This window comes from Hypanus sabinus, chromosome 5 (genome assembly GCF_030144855.1).
Source record: "Hypanus sabinus isolate sHypSab1 chromosome 5, sHypSab1.hap1, whole genome shotgun sequence".
Classification (NCBI taxonomy): domain Eukaryota; kingdom Metazoa; phylum Chordata; class Chondrichthyes; order Myliobatiformes; family Dasyatidae; genus Hypanus; species Hypanus sabinus.
The window spans coordinates 22,441,705-22,462,186 of NC_082710.1; the positions used below are offsets into that span (position 1 = coordinate 22,441,705).

Here is a 20,482-nt window from a genome sequence, read left to right on the forward strand (position 1 = left end):
TACCTAAGTAATTGCTGGAGGAAGGTATTCAGTCAAGATTGTTTCCTAAGAACAGTAGACCTTCATTGCAACAACAATGGCTTTATCATCTTGAAAAGTACACTACTGAACAATAATGTTATTGCATGCAGAATGATGGATTAATTGATTAAATTATAAAGCATTACTTTAAACAGTGATTAGCATAAGAAAGCAGATTAAGATCTTAAAAAAAATCTGCAGATGCCGGAATCTGAAATATAATCAGAAGTAGTTCAGGCCTAAAGTATTTTGTCACATTTGATACTGGAAATGTTGCTCAGACAGAATGATCAACATTTAGAAAGGAGCTCCCACTAGATGAGAGACATAGTTGGCTGTATATGTCATTGATCCTCTGACTTGAAGGACCAAATGGCTTTCCTTATTTACAGTTCAGTTACTTGACTTCTTGGCCAAAGATGAATGTGAAAGGAAGAATGGGTCAGATTAGTAGCTGAGTTAATATATGGTATTATTTCTCTTTAGAAATATGCAGTTGGAGATTTCATAACTTTTTTTTTGTCTCTTTAAGGGCGTATGAACAAAAAGAAAATTAAAACCAGAGGGGTGAATTATGAATTAATGAATCTACCTCCAATTACTACATTTGCTTCAGGTAACTGTATAACAATTCAAATACTGTTTTCCTGATCTGGGATGGGATGATTGGCCTTACTGCTTGAATGCTTGGAGTTAGAACTTTGACCTTTTCCAAAATTTAGTTGGTAAATTGTTATATAAAGTAAAGCTGGAAGTATGTATATGCATATACAGCTTTGAGGTTCATTTTCTTGTGGTCATACACAGTAAATCTAAGAAACGCAATAGATTCATTGAAAGGCTGCACCCAAGAGGACAGATAAACAACCAATGTGCAGAATACATCAAACTGTGCAAATACAAAAGAGAAAAAAAAAATATATATATAAGCAATCGATATTGAAAACATGAGATGAAGTCTATAGGTTGTGAGAGCAGTTCAGTGATAGAGCGAGTGGAATTGACTGGTGTTATTCCCTCTGGTTCAAGAGCCTGCTAACTGAGTGGTAATAAATGTTCCTGAACCATGCAGTGTGAGTCCTGAAGGCAGCAAAAAGAGAGCATGGCTTTGGTGGTAGAGGTGCTTGATGATGGATGCTGTTTTCCTGCCACAGTGCTCTGTCCAAATGTGCTCAGTGGTGGGGCGGGCTTTACCAGTGATGGACTGGGCCACATCCACTACATTTTTTTGGCTTTTCTGTTCAATGGCATAAGTGTTTCCATACCAGACTCTGATGCAACCAGTCAATGTACTCTCCATTGCACGTCGACGAATGTTTGATCCAAGTTTTGATGTCATGCTGAATCTTTGCAAACTTCTGAGAAAGTAGACACACTCCTGTGCTTTCATTGTAATTGTAATCTGTCCTGGAAATAATATTCTCTGAAGTACAGTGTATGTCCTTTACTGTGTTTGAATGTCTTTGAAGCTTCTTACAAGTAACTTCAAAAACATTCAAATAATTTTTGTATTTGTATTTTTATCTTTGAATATGTTTCCATTGTAACTAATGAATTTATTCTGAATGTTTATGGTAGAAACTGCACGTCAGAGTGATTGGGATGGAATTATTGCTTGTCATCAAGGAAGCCTAATCAGTACAACATGGAACTACCAGAAAACCTCAATGGGAGCACACAAATTTGAGCCTCCAAGATTTAAGAAAGGGAACGACCAGAACGTTTATGCCACAGTATGTATTTTTACACTGTTTATTCCAGTTCAACTAGCTTCCTGTATCCATAACAAGTTGATGCAATTGTGTAGAGCAAGTTCAGACAGCTAGATGATTGTGAAACCATGCACAAATTAAAATGACTTCACCAACTGTACCTTTACTACATTATTGCATAATGATCAAACATTTATTTGGAGTACTGTTTGTGCCCCTTAATGCAACAGCATTGACATTAATTATAATCTAGCAATTAGCTGCCCAGGTTATGTCTAAACTGAGATATCTGCTCAATTGCCCATTTGCTAATTAAGTTCAAAAGGCCATTGGAAGTAATGTAATCCAATCACAAATGAGAAAATCTGCAGATGCTGCAAATCCAAGCAGTGCATACAAAATGCTGGAGGAGCCAGGCAGCGTCTATGGAAAAGAATAAACAGTTGACAAGACCCTTTATCAGGACTGGAAAAGAAGGGGAGAAGTCAAAGTAAGAAGTTGGTGGAGTGGAGGAAGAAATACAAGGTAGTAGGTGATAGGTGAAACCAGGAGAGTGTAGGTACTCAGCAAAGCGGTTACCTAATCTACGTTGGGTCTCAGCGATATACTGGAGGCCACGCAGGGAGCTCTGGATACAATAGATGACCCCAACAGACTCACAGGTGAAGTGTTTCTTCACCTGGAAGTACTTGTTGGGACCCTGAGTGGTAGTGAACTAGCAGGTGTAGCACTTGTTCTGCTTGCAAGGATAAGTGTCAGGAGGGAGATTAGTGGGGAGTGCCAAATGGACAAGGGAGTCACATAGAGAGCAATCCCTGGGGAAAACAATAAGTTGGGGGGGGGGGGGGGTGAAGATGTGCTTGGTGGTGGGATCCTGTTGGAGCTGGTGGAAGTTACAGAAAATTATGTGCTAGATGAGGAGGCTGGTGGGGCGGTAGGTGAGGACAAGAGGAACCTTATCCCTGGTGGGGTGGCTGGAGGATGGGGTGAGGACAGATGTGCACAAAATGGAAGAGATGCTGATGAGGGCAGCATAAATAGTGGAGGAAGGGAAATTGAGAGAAGGGGATAGAATACTTACAAGTAACAGGGCGGGAAGAGTTGTAGTCCAGGTAACTGTGAGAATCAGTGGGTTTATAAAAGATATCAGTAGATAAGCTGTCTCCAGAGAAAGACAGAATCGAGAAGGAGTTGGAAATAGACTAGGTAAACCAGGGCAGGGTGGAAGTTGGAATCAGAATTGAAGTCAACAGGCTCTACATGGTGCACGAAGCAGCGACAATGCAGTCATCTTGAAACATAGACTGTTCCATGTAGCCAACAAAAGACAAGCATAACTGGGACCAATGTGAGTGCCCGTGCTACAGCTTTTGTTTGAAGGAAGTGGGGGGGGGGGGGGGCTGAAGGAGAAATTATTGAGAGTGAGAACCAGTTCCACGAGACAGAGGAGAGTGGTGGTGGAAGGGAACTGGTGGGTCTGGTGTCCAGAAAGAAACGGACAGCTTTGAGGCCTTCCTGTTGGGGGATGGATGTGTATAGGGACTGGACATCCATAGTGAAAATAAGATAATGAGGGCCAGGGAACTTGAACTCGTTGAAAGGATCAAGTGCGTGTGAAGTGTTATGGATGAGGGTAGGAAGGGACTGAATCAGGGGGTCTAAAACCGAGTTGAGGTATTGCAGATATGAGTTCAATGGGGCAGAAACAATGGGTCTTCCTGGACAAGCAGCTTTGTGGATCTTGGATATGAGGTAGAAACTGGAGGTGCGGAGTGAAGGAACTATGAGGTTGGTGGCAGTGGATGGGAGATCCTTGGAGTTAATAAGGTCAATGATGGTGTGGGAGACAATGGCCTAGTGCTCACTCCTCAGTGCAGTCCTATTCAAGGGGTAAAAGGAGATGTCTGACAGTGATGTAATATGTTTTTACATAATGTTTAATATCATCATTAATCTGATCAATAAATATTTTGATTACCCATATCTACCTCAATATTTTCCTGTATGAGGCAGAATTGTCAAACATAAAAATTAATTTGTAGAATAAAGTTAAATAAAATTCACAGAAGAATAAACTACTATATTGCATTGTTTATAACTAAAGGATTTATCCTAAAGAATTCTGATATATATTGTTCCTTGTAGTCTCAAGGCTGTGCACTTCAAATTCTGACCTGCATTAAATTGAGATTAATTTCTTTTGGGGTCAGAAGGCAAAGGACTTGAATGTTAGGCAAGTGATGGGATGAAAACCTTCGTCATTCTGTCTTCGGTCCACTACCAAAATGTGGTCTCATATGGTCAACTTACATGATCATTCTCCCAGGTCTTTCCACTATTATCTTGTTCAGTTGTGAATGCTGTTTTTAATTCCCCAGCTAGAATCGGAGCATCTAAAATGGTATATGAAATGATCATTGCATCATTGATTATTTAAATCTTATGCTGTCAGATAAAAGTGGAAACTAGTATGCAACCAGTCATAGCAAGCTGGGCAAGAATACAATTTATCAAACTTTCTGCATCCTGTTAGGTGCGTGTGTTTTTTTTCCTTGTATGCACAAGATTGTTAGTTCTGTATAATTACCCTTTATTTCCTGGCAACTGTTTAATTCTTCAATTCCTGCCAAGAATTTGTTACTTATTTCTTCAAGCAATTTCATCTTCTATACACATGATTCATCTTCCATAGTTATAGTTTGAAAATATCTAGATAACTCTTTGGATGTGGGAAACATGGGTGGGGGGGGGGGGGGGAGTTGCAGAGAACTAGTAAAAGAACTCTTTGTAAAACATAAATAGCTGGAGTAGGCAATTTGGCCTGTTGGTCCTGCTCTACCGTTCAATAAGATCATGACTGATCTGGCTGTGTATTTACTGTAGCTCTACCGACCTGCCTTTATCTCATAATCATTCATTTCTTTGCTAAAACTCTATGTAATGGTATTTTAAGACTTTCTAATGAGGTAGGTTCTACTACCTTCTTTGGCAAAGAATTCTATTGATTCAGTACTCAATGGGAAATGCCTTTACCCCTCATCTCCATCCTAAATCTATACCCCTGAGACTTCACCTAAATTCATAATCTGCTTTGTTAAATTTTCTTTGTAGTTGTGGACTTTCTTTTGATCTCCTTATAATCTCTTGGAGTGGGATTGAGCTTGTTTTTCACTGAGAATTTCAGCTATCGTGTAATGTTTCTGGATCAAATTCTGTGATATACCAACTCCAAGTTGGTGCAATCAATACATGGAAATGCTTTCTGGGCTGGTAACCTCTTGGCCCTGCTTTTATGCATTGAGTTGCTGCCACATGATTGGTTGATTAGTTGTTTGCATTAACGAACAGGTGTACCTAACAAAGTGGCCACTGAGTATGAATGTATTTTCCTGCCAATATAACCCATTGATGTGTTCATTTCCATTGGAACTCCGCTTTGAATTGAGGATTTAGAGATACCTCACTAAGCTGTTTCTTTAACAGTATAGAATTCTTCCTGTAGAGAGTCTCGGGGCCTGGTAATTGATCACTTTTAAAGTAGATTTCAGGGTGTTAACAAAATAGAGGAAATTTGATGGGAAAAAAAGGAAATTGCATTAAATGTGGAAGATCACCAATAATCTTATGGAATTATGTGGTAGGATAGAGAGTCTAAGTGACCTCCTGTTTTGTCCCCCAGTAAGTTATTTTTAATGTTTTTATATATGCTGATTGTTATTGAATACTTATGAATGTCAAAGATGGTCATAATATTAATAGGCTTTGACCGCACTGACGGCCCTTATGATCTTGGATCACTGACTTTGAAAGTGGTTCTGTGTGCATTGTGACTACATTGTCCACACTGAAGTGCTGGGACCATGTTCCCAGTTGAAGACTGAACTGGGGCTCACATTGGAATAAAGAAAGTAGCATGCACAGGAGGTGAACCATTTTTTGGAACAATGAGAGAGATGCCTCTGTTTAAATAAGTTAAAAAAATTAATTTGAAACCTTTTTATAATGGTTCAATATCCAATATTTATGGTATGTTGCTAGGAATGAGAAACGCTCCTATAGATGAAATTAAAAATCTTTGGGAACAAGATTTAGAGACTTCAATTTCTGAGGGAATGAAATTTTTAAATTGGTTAACACTTCATTGTTATGTGCCCATCATTCCCTCTTACAATTTAAAGTGGTTCATAGGTCTCACATGTCTAAAAGATAAGCTATCTCGCTTTTATTCAGATATATCTCCTTTCTGTGATAGATGTAATAATGGAGAAGCTTCATTAATTCACATGTTTTGGACATGTCTGAGCCTTGAAAGATACTGGAAGGAAGTATTCCAAACCTTCTCGGTACTTTTCAAAGTAAATTTTAAACCTAACCCTTTGACCGCATCATTTGGTATTGTTGGAGGAAAAGACTTTATTTTGGAGACACCTGGTTTACATATTTTGGCTTTTATTTCTCTTATAGCTAGGAGGGCTCTCTTGCTTAATGGGAAGGATGCTGTTCCGCCTACTCATGTTCAGTGGTTATGGGATGTTATGTCATGCTTAAGTTTAGAGAAGATCCTTTGTTCATTTTTTTTGAATCTAGCCAAGACTTTTATATGTTGTGGGGATGATTTTTGAGTTACTTTCAAAACCTTTGATTTGTTGTAAAAGTACAGGTGGTGGCTGCTAATATATTTTATTATATGATAAGGGTATTTTTCTCCATTTTTTTCTTGCTTTACCTAACAACTCTGACTTTGGTGGTGGGTTTAGATTTTTTTCTGTATAACAAAATTATTATATTTCAATATTACAATTTAATTTAAATTTTATGAATACAGGGTTTTGTGATTGTAACAGTATTTTTAATGCAATGTATTTGGTACTATTTTTTTCTTTTGACTTATAATATATATCATCTTGTACTCTGTATGCAGAAACTAATAAAAATATTTGGACGTTGAAGTAATTTTACAGAAGGGATGGAAATTGCAATGTATTAATCAAAGTTGCTTGAACTCTTTAAAGAAGCTTGACAAACCTAAGTAATCAAAAATGTAATGATGAAAGTCTGCATCCTATATTAGCTTCCAGAAACCTATTGTGTATTTCATTCTTGTGTGAATGGATTTTTAAAGAAAACTCAGTTGCTTCATGAAGAAATTTTGTTGCTTTATTTAGGCTGTGGATATAACATCTTGTGGAAATTTTGCTGTTGTTGGCCTTTCTACAGGCCACGTGGACGTGTATAATATGCAATCGGGCATCCACAGAGGACAATATGGTGAAAACAAAGGTAAATATGAAGTTGAGGATAAAAACATAAAAAGTTTTCAGTAATCAGGAAGGGGGAGACTGATGCTGGAAATCCTGAAATTAAAAATAAACACAAAATGTTTAATTACTTCAGTCGGATGGTATCTAATGAAAAGTCATTAACCTGAAATGTTAAGCCCATTTCTACATGCCTGACCTAATATTTTATGTTTGTGTTAATAAATTGTCTGCTCTATTATGAGATGTGGAAATTGAGGATGATCCCAAATTTTAAATATAGCTATATCGTACACCCTATCCTCATTATATGCAGGGGATACATTCCTTGCAGTGGATGCATAGTATGGAAAATGCATAATGTGAATAATTATTCAAATGGAGAAAATAGGAATGCATTCTGGAGGGCTTCCTAAATATGTTTTATCTGTAATTTATTCACATTTTCATACCAATACGACACAAAAGCAGTGTCACAAGACAACATTCGTATTATATTTCATCAATTTAATATTCATCATAATAAATCATAGAAAGTTAACATATTAGGGTGTACAGTACTCACCAACAGTGGCAGGTATGTTGGCTCCGGGAGATGAATGGTTGTGCAGTGGTGTCGGGCAACTTTACATGATGAGGTGGATGGTTGTGGGTCTTCAGGATCATTAAGAACAGGAAGGAGTGATGGAAACTGCCTGCAGAGGGAGATGACACCGGTTTGAAGAAAGTGGTGGGAGTTGTTTGCTTGGCAGCGTTTTGTCTTTCAGCATAAATTTGTTTGTAGGGAAGAAGAATTGTCCGCAGGGAGCGACTGAAATGCTGACTCCGTTCTAAACTTGGGTCCACGTCCATTGCCGTTTGTGCCAGGTGTTCCACCGCCTTAAAAAATTCTGTCAGTTGCTTCACCATAAAATCCTTCACCTGCAAGTCGGCACTTTCTTCTTCAGCGTTGTTATCACCTTCAGTCTGTTATAAATGTGGAAAGTCATCCACACTTATTTCTTCATCATGAGAATTCCGGAGTTCTACCACGTCAGCAGTCTCAAGATCTGAGAATCCTTCCCCACCAATTTTTACGGCCCAGGGCCATGCAATCCTGGACAGCTGCAGTGAAGACAGGAAACCCCTTGAGGGTGTTCACACACTCCGCCCAAGTTGATTTCCACGCTCCACTGAGAGTGGAAGACCTGACCTCTTTCCAGGATTCATCAATGTTGTTCTTGACATGTCTGATGTTGAAGGGCTTCCACCATTCCCTCACTGTTGGTAAACTCTTGGGATCTTCAAAATTGTCTGTTGCTTGCAGCATCTGAGAGATAGTTTGCCGTAAAAAATACACCTTGAATGTGGATATCACACTTTGGTCGAGTGGTTGAATCAGCAATGTTGTGTCAGGTGGCAGGAAACGCACTGTTATGTTAGGATGAATGGGAAGTAGCGTCCCAGAGCTGTGTTACCTTCACCTGATGCAGTCCTATTCATAATTTTCAACTTTTTTTCAAGTGTTAAAGCAGTTCTCTGCCATGGACGTTTAGGAAGCATGGTTAAATATTTCAAGCACAAAATTAGTGCACTGTAGGTAATAACAACAAAAGTTTAAGAGCGTAAGATCACACATCCACACGCTGCCAAAACCAATGTGAGACTGTGAGGCGTGCGCATCTGACTTGTAGTGGCGGGAAAGCAGTGCCTGTCGTCCCAGCAGCCTCGCATAACTGAGAGTTTTGGACACATATAAGGAGAAGTTGGTAGAAATAGGTTTGACGCATAACTGTGAATCCACATTGTCTGAAGATGCATATAACAAGGATAGGGTGTAATGTCAAATCACTAGTTATAGCCTTCTCACTTAGTGTTGTACAAAATATGCATTTTTGGCATAAACATTTTGAAGAATTGAATCATCTGTAGTCTGACATTTAAGTAGGCAGCAAGTACATTAAAAGTCTTATTCTCTATATTTAAACTTTATGGGGTATCATTTCAAAATGATAATTTTTACTTTAGTGTAGGAAGAAGAGTAGATTTTGCAGTTCTCAATTGAAACCTACAAAGCCATTGTTTAAAAGGGGGGAAATAGAACTAATTTTACCATTCTGTTGATTCAAAGCTTTAAAAAAAATCTTAAATCTGTTTATAAGACATATAAAAGTAGTTTTTTTAATTTGAAGTATTTTGTTTTTGTGCCAACTTCTTCCCTTTCTGAATATTCTGATACAGATTACTGGCATCTGTAAAACACTTACTCTACAGATGCTGGTAATCCTATTGTACTAAATGATAAGCATCTAATATATCATTGAAGTAAAGGGCACACATCTATTCAATTTAACAAATTAGAGAAGTAATTCAAAAAACTTGTTGCCAAATCTCATATTTAACTTTTGTTAAAATTTTGGCTTTTTTTTACAATAAAGTGAAGGAGATTCCTTTGTGTGGGTACACAATGGCACAAATTTGATTCAAACTATGATGTATAGGCTAATCAATAGACAGTAGACAATGATTGCAGAATGCCAGTAGCCCAGTAAGATGTGTTGTTCTTTTCCATTCTTCTATCTAGGTGTGGTCACAGTGACCAGCTGAGAATTAGAAACATTTAATCTAATGTGACATTTCAATTACTGCCTTTGCATGATTAGCCTTTGAACCAAGATTAGACTTTGAACCAAGTCCAAGTCATTGGATTGCTCAGTTTAAATATATTTGCATTCTTGCCATTGTATACCCATGCAGAAGAATCCCCTAATGATGTAATAGGCAATTAAATGCAAGCTCAGCCTGTGAGCCCTTTGTTTTTTTTAAAAATATGTTTGTTTGAATGAATATCTGAAAACAAAGATGCCTAATCTAGGTTATTTTATCATAATTGAACACCTTTTAACTTGCCAAAATAAATTATTTCAAATCAGCCAAGTTTGCAATTAATTCTGGTATCAGGTCAGAGAGTAGAAGCCCAAGTGGAACTCCATAGATGCTCTGCAAGTTCTGCCATTTCTACCACCAAAAACATATTCCCCCCCCCCCCCCCCTTCACTTTCCGCAGGGATCACTCCCTTCCCTCCAGGCACTTATCCCTGCCCATTCACCTTCTCCCTCACTTCTATTCAATGCCCTAAAATGTCCTTCTGGATGAGGCAACACTTCACCTGCAAATCTGCTGGGGTCATTTGTTATATCTGGTGCTCCCAATGCAGCCTCTTCAACATCAGACCCATCGTAATTGGGGGGACTGCTTCATCAAGCACCTCTGCTCCATCTGCCAAAAGCAGAACTTCCGAGTGGCCCAACATTTTAATTCCTGTTCCCCTTTTTCCAACATGTTGATCCATAGCCTCCTCTTGTGCCTTGATGAGGCCACCCTTAGGGTGGAGGAGCAATACTTTGTATTCAGTCTGGGTAGCCTCCAACCTGATGGCATGAATGTTGATTTTTTTTTCCCCTGGTTAAAAAAATATTAATCTCCCCCTCCCCTCTTGTATTCCACACTCCGGCCTTTTGCCTCTTCTCACCTGCCTATCAGCTCACCCTGGTGCCCCCCATCCTTGCTTTTTTCCTGTAATCCACTTTCCTCTCCTATCTAATTACTTAATCTCCAGCCCTTTACCTTTCCCACTTAACTAGCTTCACCTATCACCTTCTTGCTAGCCTTCTTCCCCTTCCCCCACCTTTTTTAAAATTCTGGTGTCTTCCCACTTCCTTTGCAGTCCTGAAGAAGGGTCTTGGCCCAACACATCAACCATTGATTCATTTCCATGGATGCTGCATGACCTGCTGAGTTCCTCCAGCATTTTGTGTGTTTTGCTTTAGATTTCCAGTATCTTCAGAATTACTAAATGTTTATAAAAGAAGTTAATGAAATTTGGCAATAAAATCAGCATGATATACTAAAGTTCTACCGATAATAACAATGTCCAGTTTAGGAATAAAATAGTTTGTAAACAATTATACAGGGCAATAAAATATTTTAACATTTTCTAACTTCAATCTGAAATATTTGCAATAAGCAACATTTTGGGAATGATATCTGATTCCAATAAATTTGACTCCAAGATATTTTTTCCTTCTTTTATGGAAGCTGAAGTTTGTCTCTGAGAGTGTAGTTGGTAGTTTTGGTCAAAATCAGAATCGGGTTTATTATCACTGGCATGTGACGTGAAATTTGTTAACTTAGCAGCAGCAGTTCAATGCAATACACAATCTAGCAGAGAAATAATAAATAAATAAATAAATCGGTTGCAGTTTACGTATGTTGATTAGATTTTTAAAATGTGCATAAACGGAAATACTGTATATTTAAACAAATGAGGTAGTGTTTTAAGATTCAATATCCATTTAGGAATCAGATGGCAGAGGGGAAGAAGCTGTTCCTGAATCACTGAGTGTGCCTTCAAGCTTCTGTACCTCCTTCCTGATGGTAACGGTGAGAAAAGGGCATGCCCTCAGTGCTGGAGGTCAATAATGGACGTCGCCTTTCTGAGATACTGCTCCCTGAAGATGTCCTGTGTACTTTGCAGGCTAATACCCAGAACTGACTAGATTTACAACCATCTGCAGCTTCTTTTGGTCCTGTGCAGTAGCCTCTCCATATCAGACAGTGATGCAGCCTGTCAGAATGCTCTCTACGGTACAACTATAAAAGTTTTTGAGTGTATTTGTTGACATGGCAAATCTCTTCAAACTTCTAATGAAGTATAGCTGCTGTCTTGCCTTCTTTATAAGTACTTTGATATGTTGGGACCAAGTTAGATCCTTAGAGATCTTGACACCCAAGACCTTACAACTGCTCACTCTCTCCACTTCCCACTTCTGATCCCTCTGGGGATTGGTATGTATTCTTTCGTCTTGTCCTTCTTGAAGCCCACAATCAGTTCTTTCATCTTATTGATGTTGAGTGCCAGGTTGTTGATGCGGCACCACTCCACTAGTTGGCATATCTCACTCCTGTACGTTCTCTCGTCACCACCTGAGATTCTACCAACAATGGTTATATCGTCAGCAACTTTATAGATGATACTTGAGCTATGCCTAGCCACACAATCATGTGTATATACAGAATAGAGCAGTGGGCTAAGCATACACCCCTGAGGTGCACCAGTGTTGATTGTCTGCAAGGAAGAGATGTTATTACCAGTCCACACAGACTGTGGTCTTCTGGTTAGGAAGTCGAGGATCCAATTGCAGATGGAAGTACAGAGGCCCAGGTTCTGCACCTTCTCAGTCAGGATTGTGAGAATGGTGGTATTAAATGCTAAGCTGTAGTGGATGAACAGCATCCTGATGTAGGTGTGTGTGTTGTTCAAGTGGTCTAAAGCCGTGTGGGGAGCCATTGAGATTGCATCTGCCTTTGACCTATTGTGGCGATAGGCAAATTGCATTGGGTCCAGGTCCTTGCTGAGGCAGGAGTTCAGTCTAGTCATGACCAACCTCTCAAAGTTTTTCATCATTGTCAATGTGAGTGCTACCAGGCGATAGTCATTAATGCAGCCCACATTATTATTCTTAGCCACTGGTATAATTGTTTCCTTCCTTTTTGAAGCAAGTAGGAACTTCTGCCAGTAGCAGTGAGAGGTTGAAAATGTCCTTGAATAATCCCGCCAGTTGGTTGGCACAGGTTTTCAGAACCTTACCATATACTCCATTGGGACCTTCTGCCTTGCGAGGGTTCACTCTCTTTAAAGACAGCCTAACATCAGCCTCTGAGACGGAAATCACAGGGTCACCAGGTGCAGCAGGGATCTTCACAGCTGTAGTTGTGTTCTCCCTTTCAAAGCGTGCATAGAAGTCGTTGAGTTCTTTTGCTAGTGAAGCATCGCTGCCATTCATGCAATTGGGTTTTGCTTTGTAGGAAGTAAATGTCTTGCAGAGTTGCTGTGCATCCGATGTTGACTCCAACCTCATATGAAATTGTCTCTTCATTCTTGAAATAGCCCTCTGCAAATCATACCTGGTTTTCTGATACAGGCCTGTGTCTGTACACTTTCTCTTGAATGTTTGAAAGGTATTAGTATTCAGAGGAAACTGAGTGATTCACAGTTAACTTTCAGACCCAGCATGGTCTTAGCAAGGAAGATAGTATGTTATTCATTGGAAGAGTTGTGATATTTTGCTCACATTGTAAAAACAAAGGCCCTAGTGCAAGTGTATGGCGAGTATTATGCATGGCTCTGGTATTGCTTTCCGAGGATGGATATGCATGCAATTCAGGGAATGCAGTGAAGAGCTGCCAAACAGATTCCTGGGGTGATCGGTTTTGCATGAGCAGAGTAAACCTGGCAATATAGGAAAATGAGAAGAGAAATGTATAAAGTTCTCATGGCACTTTTGACAGGGTGGATGTAGGGATAATGTTACCACAGATTAGTGTGTGTTTAAAATCATGGTTTAAGTTTTCTGAGTAAGGGCAGAGATGGGAAGGAACTTCTGGAAGACAGTATGTCTTTGGAATTCTCCACCCACCAAGTATGATTATATTCAAGAAAGTGATGACTCGACTTTTAGACATTAATGGAATTAGGGATATAGGGTCAGTGCAAGAAAGCTATACTGATTAGCTATGATCTTATTGAATGATGATGCCCCTGCCATTTAGGCCATGCTCTTTTCTTGCTACTACCATCGGGTAGAAGATGCAGGAGTGTTAGGCCCCACGCCACTAGGTTCAGGAGTAGAGTGGCACTGTAGTGTAGTGGTTAGCACAGTGCTTTGCAGTGCCAGCAATTGGAATTCATTTCCTGCCACTGTGTGTAAGGAGTTTGTACATTCTCCTTTGACTGTGTGGATTTCCTCTGGGTGCTCCAGTTGCCCTTCACGTTCCAAAGACGTACCGGTTGGTAGGTTAATTGGTCATTGTAAATTGTCCCACATTTGGGCTTGGATTAAATCAGGATTGCTGGGTGGCATGGCTCATAGGGCCAGTTCTGTACTATGTCTCAATAATCAAATAAAGTTATTACCCTACAGTCGGCATGCTTCTGAACTGGCATGGAACATTCCAAAGACCTGCCAGTTGGTAGGTTAATTGGTCATTGTAAATTGTCCATGGACTAAATTGGGTTGCTGGGCAGCGCAGCGTGACTCGAAGGTCCAGAGGGACCCTCTGCACACTGTATTTCAATAAATAAAATAAATAACAATTTGTTTTTTGCATGTTGGTTGTTCATGTATATAGCTTTATTCCCCACAAATTCTATTTTATTTCTTCATTTTCCTGTAAATGGCTGCAAGAAAATGAATCTAGGTAGTACATGGTGACATATGTACTTTGATAATAAGTTTACTTTAACTTTGAAAGAGGGACTGGGCATAAGGGACTGAATAATCCTTGCTACTTCTGTTATTTTTTCTGTTATTCTCTGTGTGTGAACTTGGGTTGATGGGCTTTGCAACTTTCAGCAGTACAGTGAGCATCTTCTTGCCATATTTATATCAAGAATAACATGAATGGATAATTGTGGTTTGTGTATTGTCAAATTTAACTAATTAAATATACTGATCATAAGTCATGCAAAAATACTAATTACAATTCCTTTCAATTTAAGCTCATGATGGCCAAATACGAGGAGTTGCTGTCGATGGACTAAATCAACTCACTATTACAGCTGGTGGAGATAAACTAGTCAAGTTCTGGAAGTTCAAATCAAAGCAGTTGGTTTATACAACAACATTAGATGCATCACCAATCACCATTTTGCTACACAGAGACAGGTATGAAATGTCTAATTGTTTTCTTGAATTTTGTCATAATTTTATATTTCATTATTTTGATGTCTCATGGAAAAGCAATGTTAAAATACGTTTTTTGGGCTTTCCAGTGATTTTAACTAAGGAGTAGATCATCCACAGAGCATTAGCATTTCTATCAGGTTTACTGTTTTTTTTGTGCATGTCCCAAAGTCTAACTGAACTTAAACTGGATTCGGTATTGCCTGCAGTGCTATCATCTCATCCTGGGGCAGCACAAACCTCTGCAGACTTTTCCAGCTCTTGGGCTCCATTGAAATCAGTGGGATAAAATAGTTGCTTCGAGAGCAGTAAGAAGATGAAAAGAGTTAGATATAGTTACTGCTGAGGAGGGTAAAATAAGTGAAAGGTAGAACAGAATTTTAAATTTAGTTAATGGACTGAATGGGCTATTCCCCACCTTTTGTTTCTTCAGTTTTTATGATTGTATTCAGTTTAAATGCATTTAATTGTTATTTGTGTTTTATTCTTATTTTAACCTATTTGTTGGTTCAAAGTGGCACTAGAGTGTAGAGATACTTTGCAAGTTGCTTCCTGCAAATCCACCTCTACTCTATTTGTTCTACTCTTAAATTTAAATTTTCTCCATCTATGAATTACTTGTACTCTCTCAGTAGCTTTTACACTATTCTGTATTATTATTTTACCTTATTCTCATTCAATGCACTCTGTAATAATTTGATTTATATGAACAATATGCAAGACAAGCTTCCACTGTATCTTAGTACATGTGACATCAATACCAATAAAAAGAAATTTTAGTTTATCATGCTTAATAGTATACAGGTTGGGGTGGTGGGGTAGAGATGTGTCTCTACCAAAGGAGGTGTAAGGCATTTCTTTCCTCCATTGGCCTGCAGGTCACCCTTGGGAAGGTGTAGTACCTGCTTAGCACACCACCAACCGCCCCCCCCCCCCCCCCGGCATTATGTGACCACTGACGCCAGGCAGACAATCACTGAAGAGTACTGATAATGGTCACCTCTCTTGTAAAAGACACTGCCCAGAAGAAGCCAATTGCAAACTACTTATGTAGAAAAATTTGCTAAGACCAATCATGGTCATGGAAAGACGATGCTCACCTACATTAAATGATGCAGTACATAATGAACGTAGAAGTACACATGTGTTTCTGAAGGTTAGCAAATCAACAATATAACAAATACTGAAATTTATTAAAACTTTAGTAGCCCAGTGAGTCAGGCTCAATGGTTGGAGGGATGAGGTTGAGCCTCATCCTTGGCAGCTGTCAGAACCATTGTGTAAGTACAGCCACCCACTAAAATGTGCTGGATGATAAGTGGAAAAACAGCATCATTTAAGGTTAGGTGCTAGTTATCACAAGATCACCCCCATTCAGCCTAAATCCCTTTTTTCAACCAGTAATCAGATTTCTTGTTTGACGTCAATATGTTCTGTCCGTCATTCATTTTAACAACAGATTCTTCTAACCTCTTACTATAGATTTAAATAAGAAATCTGGCAGTTCAGGTCATATCATTTTAAGTATAGCTAATTGTCCTCTAACCTCCTCTTCTCTTGATAAGCTGGGTTTTTCATATTGCTGTGCAATTTAAATTTTCTGTATATCTGGTTGACATGCAAGGCTACTTGATCCTTTCCTGCCTATATTCTTTTCATTTCTCCTCCCTTTTTCCTTTCAGTCCTCCTAGTCCCAACAGTAATCCATCACAATTCCACCTCTTTTCTTGCTGTAACCCCAAATCCTCCTGTCTTTTTAATTTTTAGCGTTTTCCTCTGGTTCTATTCTAGCATCTGTCATTGCCTACTTACTCCAAGCTACAATCCAGATTGGTTCCTCTGAGTAGATGCAACCTAATCTGAATTTATCCAGCTGTTTGTGTATTACCATTTTTTTGTATCCATGTTACATTCGTCTCTAACTTCTCATTTGATGCCATTCACTACATTATCAACACTGTTTAGAGGCTTGTAAGCATCTCCAATTGCAAATATCTCTAATGTTCCTCATATTATATTTCACTGTTTTCACAAGTTACAGTTCTGAAATTTATGTTTGCATATTTTTTTTTCCTAGTGGCATGTTGGCTGTTGCTATGGATGATTTCAGGATAGCAGTTATGGACAGTGAAACACGAAAATTTGTGCGAAGATTCTCTGGCCATCAGAATCAAATAAATGACATGGTATGATATTATCAATTACCTTGCTGTTGTTAGTAAAATTCATATGTAACACTTACTAAGTCGTGTCTCTTTAGAGAGCGGGCAGAATGATGACAATTGTTTTTCCATTTATACTTTACTATTGAGGTAATGCATCTGTGGCAAGTAGGAATAAATAGGTCATTTTCAGGTTGGGTCATCTTCATATTTTTTCTGGTGTTGTGGTGAAAGATGCCATAGTAATCTTTGCTGCATTCCCGGTTGTTCGTCATCTACCTCGGAGATTTGGATGAGGAGATAGATTTCACTATACCAGTGTTTTCTGGTGATAAGGTGCCAGTATAGGCTGAAAGGTAAAATAACTATTTTCAGGCTGAATAAATGATTAAGGGTGAGGCAAGTGGAAACTTATGAGGTCAGCCCAGTTGGTAGAAAAAAAGATGATAAGCAGGAGTATTTTTAAATATAAGAGATGGAAGGGTGTTGGTTTTCATAAAGACCAGGTGTCCTCGTGCATGAAGTGTTAACTTGCAGGTTCAACAAGCCAGTGAGAAGGATCACAGTATTTTGGCCTTTGTTGCAAGGAAATTTGAAGGAGTAGAGGTGCCTTGCTGCATGTAGAGCTCTGGTGAGACTGCACATTAAATATTGTGCACTAGTCTGTTGTCCTATCTGATAAAAAAAAATTCTTGCAATTTAGGGACTGATGGAAAGGTGTACTATATTGATCCCTGGATGGTAAGAGTCCCACCTTATATAAAATTACAAGATGGGCCATATTGTACTCATTTTAAGTGAATGACAAATAATGATTCTGAAGTGAACAAAATTATTAAGAAGGTTAACTAGGCATATTTCCCCTGCCATGGGTGACTGGAAGCAGGGGTCATATTCTCAATGTAAGTAGTTAGCCATTCAGGATCAAAATGAGGAAAAAGTGCCTTCACCCTGAGGATAGAAAACCTTTCATATTCTCCATGCAAGAGAGCTGTAGAGGCTCATTTGAAGTGTATTTAAGACATAAATGTGCAGTCACCATGTTCTTATTGAATGGTGGAGCAGAACCAAGGGACTGAATGGCCTTCATATTTCTTGTGATGTTCTGGTCAACTGGAGCTGTCCAAACATTAAGTGTCCAAAATATTATACGCTATCTAATTAGAATGCCAGTTTCCATTATGGAATTTGGGTTTTGTAACAATTTGGTTTGATTGGATCACTTTAATGACCTTGTTTCTGCCTCCTTGAATGCTTGCAGTTGCAATTATCATTTGTGCCATATCATGAGATGAAGTAGTTGATAAGGATGAGCAGACCCGGGCAGCAGAGGTTGAAGGCCCATCTCCATTCAGCAATGATGGCACCTCACAGAACTTGCTGATAAGAGGTCTTTTTCCATGGTCTGTAACCATCTCTGATGGTCAAAAACCTTTGTTAACGTGAAATATATTTAAAATTAAAATGTTAACATTTTCAAAATTATTCAAACACAAGTTTGTAAATTTATAATTGAACTACTCAGATCTACTTAGCTTTTTAATGAAGGTTGGTAGTCAAATGATAGGAGCTTCTCTGGACATTCAAATAATGGCTTGAGAACAGTGAGAGGTTTGAAATGAAACCTATCTGGCCCCTCAGGTCAATATGTCCAGAAACCATCCCTGGACTCAGTGCTGTTTTTATGGTGCAGTGTTAGATTAGTATTGAGGAAGTCCTGAATAAGCCAGTGGATCTGAGCTGGCCATCAGCGCAATTCAGTTTGCTGATTGAGATTGGATTTGATTGGTGCCTGGGTGGTGCCCTTGCTGAACCTTTCCATGGATGATGGATGAATCAGAATCAGGTTTAATATCATTGACATACATCATGAAACTTTGTTTTGTGGCAGCAGTACAGCACAACAGAAAAAAAATACAATAAGTAGTGAAAGAGATCTGCTAGAGTTTAAATGTTGTTAGTTTTATATTGTGTCCACAAAAATGACCGAGGCTGCTTTTGCCCCAGAGTTTTCACCTTTACAAGTATGACCTCATCTCTGTAAAAATGTAAGATTTTTGGCACAAAGATAGGCATCTCACTGGTAATAATTCCACTGAGTTATGAATCAAAAATTCACTCCATTGAGGCAACATTATAGGGGGCTGAGAGGAATAATGAATCAGCCATGATGAAACGGTGGAGCATACTCAATGGCCTGATTCTGCTCCTATATCCTATGGTATTTTCTTGTGGTAATGGTCAGGACTTTTCTTATTGAAATTAATAAAACTTCCATTGATAGAATAATAACAGCATAAATTATGTGAAATAATAGTATTACCTGTAATTGTGTTTTTTGAAGGCTTTTAGTTCAGACGGACGGTGGTTAATTACTGCTTCAATGGACTGTACAATACGGACCTGGGATCTCCCATCAGGCTGGTATGTTGCTATACAGGGTTATGAAATAAAGTCTGAAGAAACTTTTAGCATAGGACAGTTAATGCAGGTTCAAGCCCTTCAGCTCATTGTGTGTATGTCTCTTTCCCATTCTCTTCCACATTTCCATCCTGGGAAAAAGACTCTTGACTATATACCCTCTGACACTCCAGAGAAAACATCCAACTGTGCTCAACCTCTCTTAGTATCCATTACTTCATAATGCACGAAGTATTCTGCTCAACCTCTTCTGCCCTCTGCAATATAATTGGCTAGTGATGATAAATCTTTGTTAAGGCCTCTGCAATTTATTTGCTTACCTCTCTCAATAACCTGACAGAGAACCTTCCAGGCTCTGTGGACTTACCCCCTTAATATTCTTCAATAAACCTTACCCAGCCAGCTTCTTGATCTCAGTGTGGCCTCAATTGTTAGCAGACCTTGCCCTGATCTCGTTATCCCCCATGCCTTTCTCCTTGATGAAAGCTAATACAAAGTATCTCGCCCACATCCACTGGCGCAGGCACAGATTCACTCTTCTATCCTTGTGTGATCCTACATTGTAGCTTTAAGTGTGACGCTGTTACAGCTTGGGATGTCTAAGTTTGGAGTTCAATATCACTGTCCTCTGTAAGAAGTTTGTACATCCTTCCTGTGAGTGTGCACCAGGTTCCTCCCACAGTCCAAGGACATACTAGTTAGTTGGTCACTTTAATTGTCCTATGATTAGGCCAGGGTTAAGTAGCTGGGTTGCTGAGTGATGTGCCACTTTGGCCAGAAGGACCTATTCCATGCTATATCAATGAGCGATCGATCAGTCCTGTTCACCAAGAGCACTGGATGGCCTCTTTGATAGCATCTTATTAAACCTTTACAAAAGCTTTTTTTCCTTTTTAGTTTACAGCGTCTTTTGTTATTCAAGGTTCTTGCATCTCTTTAGCCACACAGTCAACTGCACCATGTTTGTCTTTCTGTTAATGCTAGTAAGTGACACAAGAAGTAATCTTGAGATTACACCCTAAAGGTCATTTTTTAAAATAAATTTTCCACTTAATTCCCTAACTTTTCTTTGCAGGATCTTATGTCAATGTCATTAGAATCAATATTGACTGTGACTTCTGTCTTTCAAAATGTCTTGTGCTTCCTCAGATACCTGAGTTGACCCTGGAAACAGACCTTACTA

General features: G+C 39.0%; 1 protein-coding gene across 1 annotated transcript in view; it reads left to right on the forward strand.

Moving 5' to 3' along the window:
* wdr36 (WD repeat domain 36) overlaps positions 1-20,482 on the forward strand; it is an 81,177-nt gene that overhangs the window by 42,919 nt on the left and 17,776 nt on the right. The window contains exons 11-16 of the mRNA XM_059969514.1: positions 554-637; positions 1,600-1,754; positions 6,899-7,013; positions 14,533-14,698; positions 16,794-16,902; positions 19,223-19,302. Coding sequence (XP_059825497.1) covers positions 554-637; positions 1,600-1,754; positions 6,899-7,013; positions 14,533-14,698; positions 16,794-16,902; positions 19,223-19,302 — 709 coding nt within the window. The remainder of the gene's footprint in view (positions 1-553; positions 638-1,599; positions 1,755-6,898; positions 7,014-14,532; positions 14,699-16,793; positions 16,903-19,222; positions 19,303-20,482) is intronic.